The sequence below is a fragment of the Austrofundulus limnaeus genome, unplaced genomic scaffold (genome assembly GCF_001266775.1).
Source record: "Austrofundulus limnaeus strain Quisiro unplaced genomic scaffold, Austrofundulus_limnaeus-1.0 Scaffold14, whole genome shotgun sequence".
Lineage (NCBI taxonomy): Eukaryota > Metazoa > Chordata > Actinopteri > Cyprinodontiformes > Rivulidae > Austrofundulus > Austrofundulus limnaeus.
Window position 1 is genome coordinate 393,166 of NW_013952416.1, and position 5,810 is coordinate 398,975.

Below are 5,810 nucleotides of genomic sequence, written 5' to 3' on the forward strand. Positions count from 1 at the left end.
AAATTAAATATTAAATTTAGAATTCCAAGATTAAATTCAGAATTCTGACTTTCATCTCAGAATCTCAAACTCAATGTCACATTTCTGAGATGAAGGTCAAAATTCTGAGGAAAAAGTAAGAATTCTTACTTCCCAGAATTATAACTGTAATCTCTGATATCTGATGTTTTTTCCAGAATAAAAATTTTTTAATTCTGACTTCTCTCTAGAATTCCAACATTTTTCTTAGAGTTTTGATTTTATTCTCAGTATTCTGATTTTTTTCTCCCCCAAGATTCTGAACAAAAAAAGTCCTATTCCATACTATTTCTGTAACCATTGTAGATTTATTCTACACCTCTAATGCTTTTTATAAAACTGAGCAAAATCAGGATGAAATGTAAATGCAAAGTCCTATACCACTTCTCTTAGACAAAGAGGTTAATTGCAACACATGGTGGAATTAGCGGTTTGAGATGTTGATATAAAAAAACATATTCTAGATATATATGCACCCACAAGACCAAAGATGCCCACCCACTTTTCTCCTGGCAAGCAAAAGTGTGACACGATGAACAGTTAAAAGAGAGAATAACAGCTTTGTGTGAAAGCATATGCTTGAGGAGAATAAAAACAAGGGTAACAGTGAAAAGCAAATAATAAAATTCAAACAATCTGCCTGAAGCCTGTTCCTGTGGTTCTGTACTCAGTGACACCTCAGGAGAAGAAAAGGAGGGAGAGGGCGGGGGAAGCGTGTCAGTTGACTTAGGGTTGATAAAAAAGACAAAAACACAATCACCTCATTGAACTCATCTGGTTTTAATTTTTGGGGTTGACTGTTTTTTTATTGAAGAGTATGATTATTAGAACGCACTTAAAAAGTCTGTCCATCCATTTTCTTCCACTTATGCGGGGTCGGGTCGCAGGGGCAACAGCCTAAGCAGAGAGACCCAGACTTCCCTCTCCCCAGCCACTTGGACCAGCTCGTCTGGGGGAATCCCAAGGTGTTCCCAGGCCAGCCGAGAAATATAGTCCCTCCAGCGTGTCCTGGGTCTTCCTCTGGACCTCCTCCCAGTGGGACATGCCCGGAACACCTCACCAGGGAGGCGTCCAGGAGGCATCCTAACCAGACGAACCACCTCAACTGGCTCCTCTCGAAGTGGAGGAGCAGCGGCTCTACTCTGAGTCCCTCCTGGATGACTGAGCTTCTCACCCCATCTCTAAGGGAGTGCCCAGACACCCTGTGGAGGAAACACATTTCGGCCACTTGTATCCGTGATCTTGTTCTTTCGGTCACTACCCAAAGTTCGTGACCATAGATGAGGGTTGCAATGTAGACTGACTGGTAAATCGAGAGCTTCGCCTTCTGGCTCAGCTCTCGCTTCACCATGACAGACCGGTACAGCGTTCGCATCACTGCAGACGCAGCACCAATCCGCTTGATGATCTCCCGCTCCATTTAGGGATGGGTACCTTTGACGTTTGAATCGATTTGGTACCAATATCCGGTACCTGGGAATCGATACCAGTACTTAACGGTACCAATTTTCGGTACTTTATGTGTGTTGTTTTTTCAATAATAAACTTTTATTTATTTTTTTAATTTAATATACTTCTCAATATATAAAATTTAACAAATATCAAGACAACATTCATCTCTTTGTATTTTAACATCAGTTGTGTAACTTATTTCTTTAAAGTGAAAACTCTTGAAAACAACAAGACTGTTTTGTCTTATTGCACAAATTAAAATCCAGCTCCACAKATTTCTATTGATGTCATTTCCCCACGAGAAAAATTGTGTGATGGAGGTCCATGGAAGGCAAATAAGTTTAAATCAAATAAGCAAAAGAGGATGGAGTTAAAATAAATAAAAGGTATTCAAGCTACATTTTGAGCATCCAAAACGCGTCCAGCGCTTCAAGTTAGCTGGTTGTGTTCTTTCAGGTCAGACGCGTTCGGACTGTCGGGAAGCCCCTCTGTTTTCCTCTGCTGGTCTCTGTTTAATGGTGGATGAAATAAAGAAAGTGGCGATACTTTATTTACTTTGAGCAAGCGAACGTCGTGTTCACAAGATAATTAATCCACCAGATAATTCAGAGGCGGTCTGTTCGGCGAGTTTTACTCCAGGAGCTGCGAGGCTTTCAGCTACATTCAGACTGAGTTCTGCTGCCTCTGTTTACTGACTGAACCAGCGGCTGCTGCTGCTGACGTCATTACGCTTTTGCGTGATGCTGCATTCAGGAGAAGCATGGAAAACTCACCACTCTTAAGACAAACCGGTCGCAATGATGCATTTAGGTACCGAAACATGGTACCGTTTGATGTTACGTGAATAGATACTCGGTAGTACCGACAGAATTCAGTCTTTACATCAAAAAGTATCAAATTAGGTACCCATCCCTAGCTCCATTCTTACCTCATTTGTGAACAAGACCCTGAGATCCTCCACTTAAAAAGTAAAACATAAATTTTCAAAAATCATCACATCGCCACATGAAAGTCTAACAAAGTAACTAACAATAAAAAAGTGTGAAATCACAAAAACAGAAATTCTAATTGAGCTCTAAATCTGGATGGAAAAAAGACATTTTATTTGTGGGTAGTGAGAGAAACACGGTAAGTTCGTAAACACAAAGGGCTAATATAGTTTACCTTCAAGAAACAAATGCCATGTTGCTCATTTGTGGAACATGTGATTAGTAACCTGCCAAGCACATCCAACTAAATGTTTTTGCTGGTCCAGCTGGTAGCTGACCCTGGTGGTTCACCCTGAACACACAGATGAGTTATAGATTTCATCTGTCTAGCAAGCACTTCAAAACCTCACAAGAGCAGCAGGAAAATACTGAAAGGACATTTATACAAGTTTAGCCTGTTGCCACAATAATACACTATTTAGGCAGCAGAAATCCAATAGATTCAGTTTTGGGAAGACTTTTACAACCTAAAACATATACAGTACATGATTCCCTCAAGAAACTACTTACAGAGACAGATGCGATCAAAATTCAGCAGATAGCCTAAAACCCTGACTCAGTTTCCCTTATAGAAAACATTCACAAAGCACATTATGACAAAATAAATAAATAAATCACCTGCAAATCAAACAGGCTTTTTCCCCAATTGCTCATATTTTTAAAAATAAAAAAGGGCAATATTCATATTCTTAAATCCCCCAAGAAGGCATCCTGATCACCAAACTGTTCACTAAGTTCTGGCAACACATTTTATCCAGCACTAAATGCTGAGTCATCAGGTGCTGACCTTGTCATTTGCAAAGACTTTTATAACTTGTGATCAAATATCCTAACTATAACTCTTCTCATACAAAAGCTCTCTGAGAGCGATGCTCAAAATTTAGACAAATTAGGAAGCCCCCCCCCCCCCCCAACAACACAATACAAAAACACTCCCTGTGATAGGGATGACAGTCTACTGTTGCCATGGTCCCTAGTAACATAGCAACTAAGTGACTTATTCAATGTATTTTCAAAGGAACAGCTGTGACCAAAAGCTTGAGAACAACCCCAAAGGCAGCATACACCCCAGAACATCCACAGGTGGGATATAAAACAATGAGCTAACACACAGCAGCAAAAACAACTAAACACTACAACAATATGTGTGTAAGGACACATCCGAGCCACTGCACATTTTGTTGTACATTGTTGGAAACAAGAAGGCTGTGCTTTGTCCTACCTTATCCTGAAGCAGGTTGAACTCATGAAGACCACAGATTGCTAGATGTTCAGTGCTGAAGTAAAAAAGACACAAGCAAAAACAAGTGAGTGTTACTTGTAACAATGTTAACAATCTTGTACATAAATTTGAGAGAGAGAAAAAAATGAAAACTAAAAAATAATCCAGTCTGTTAAGGTACATATGCCTGTCCTAACAGGGGGGGGGGCATGTTTCATTTTCAGTGTATCTTGATGGTGGCGAGCAGAAAAATGTATTTCAAATATACATTCCTCTTTTACAGCTGTCTAAACTACATCTGGCACTCGGTCTTCCCAGTAATAAATAATTGTTACCACATGTGCAATAAAGCTTTAGTGAATTATGAAGTGTGGCATCTTCAGAGTGATTGGGTATTCACAACCAAGCAAGTCAAATCAGCAGTAATAGAGAAAACATCAATACAGCAAGGAAAGACAAATGAGAGAAAAGAGGGTTGAGATGTGAGTAAAAAACACCCACAGACTCAGAGCTCATTGGATTCAGGTGAAGGAAACTATCCCATATAGATGATGCATTCATAGACACTCACTTACTCTGACAATTGTTCAACAAACCGATGCAGACAGACGTCACAGTTTTAATAAAGTCTATCCATTTTCAGGCTAACTGTTGTTTTGTGGTTGTGAGCGCACGCCGGCACAAGAAATGTGGTTTAGCTCCGTGTACTGACATGACACACGCACAAAGGTTTTCCTCCTCTCCTCTCCATCAGAGGGTGAAATGACATGATACCTCTGATCCTGACAGAGCCTAAAAATACACAGTCTAACAGGGCATAGCGGGCCTCTTTTTCCCCCCAAGTTTATCCTAGTTTGAAACCTAGTTTTGATTATTTTCCAGACTGTGCTAATTTGCTTTCTGTAGATCAGAGGTCTCTAACCCTGTTCCTCATGACTCTTTTTCCTGTGTGTTTCAGCCCTGCTTCAGCACACCTGATTCAAATAATTTAATCAAAATGTGCTCACCGTGCATCCTTTATTTCCAACAGGGTTTTAGACCTCTGTTTTAGATTATAGTATTGTTACAGAATAGTGCAATAAATACCTAATTTTTCCTCACTCTGCCTTCTTAAAGCTCACAAAACTACACATCTGTTCAGTGACTATTATCCAAATCGCATCAAAGTCTTGGGCCGATAGACTTTGTCTAATTGGCCAAATATAYTAGCGTGAACACTACAGCTTGAATGCACAGCATTTGGAGACCAACTATCTGCAACAATCCAAGCATACTTTTGCTAAATTAATACAGCACACAATGACATTAAGATGTTATTAAGTGCTGTTGACCTAGGCTAGAACTTGACCGTGTTCTCTGAGGCAGTATGAGTTGTTTTTTTACATTATGCTATATATGCTGTAAACTATAACAAACTAAAGCAACAAAATGTCAGCTTAGTTATTTTTTATATAAATAACAACATATCTGTGGGCCAGCATGAGTTCACATCATCTGTTCACCTACCTGCGGCTTGTTCAGCTGCACCTGTTGCGTTAGCTAGCAGCAGTTTGAGCCCTCGTCTCGGTCGGTGGTGCTAAACAAGCTAACATCTGCTCTTCGAAGTCCCTGACAAGCAAACAAAACACACAAAGACACTTAACGAGGCTCACCTAAAATTCGAGGATATTTTTTAAACTCTGTGAGGTTTTCCTTTCCATAGACGTTCTTCTTCCCCTTTTTTTTTTTCCACTTCTCAGCTTGGCTCTGCTTCTCTCCCACCGGCAACCAAGATGGCGACCGGAAGTGACTTCCACTCACGTTTTGCGTTCAACAATTACTTTTTTAATAATAAACTTTTAAGCTTCTAATCATATACTAAAATCTTGAAAATACACTAGGAACGGGAAGAGCTGCCTCTAATAGAGCTTACCCAAGATAAAAAAAAAAGTATCTAGGCTTCATAAGGTTGGAACAGGAACTCAGACACTACCCACAACAAAGACTTTAATCCTCTATAAATGAGGTGTCTTTTTTAAATCAAGCTGAGGGAGCTGTATCTATACATACAAAACTCCTTCTATATCCTTGACGGTGTCAGTCTCAAATTATTACTTTGCTTAGCTGCAATGTTAAATGTGAAAATATTG

At 39.7% G+C, this 5,810-nt stretch overlaps 1 protein-coding gene across 1 annotated transcript in view; it reads right to left on the reverse strand.

Annotated features, from left to right (window-relative positions):
• Nucleotides 1-4,297, reverse strand: part of gpat2 (glycerol-3-phosphate acyltransferase 2, mitochondrial) — a gene marked incomplete at its 5' end in the record, with an annotated part of 110,172 nt that extends 105,875 nt beyond the window's left edge. The window contains 2 exons of the mRNA XM_014002540.1: nucleotides 3,682-3,736; nucleotides 4,257-4,297. Coding sequence (XP_013857994.1) covers nucleotides 3,682-3,736; nucleotides 4,257-4,297 — 96 coding nt within the window. The remainder of the gene's footprint in view (nucleotides 1-3,681; nucleotides 3,737-4,256) is intronic.
• Nucleotides 4,298-5,810: the final 1,513 nt, after the last annotated feature.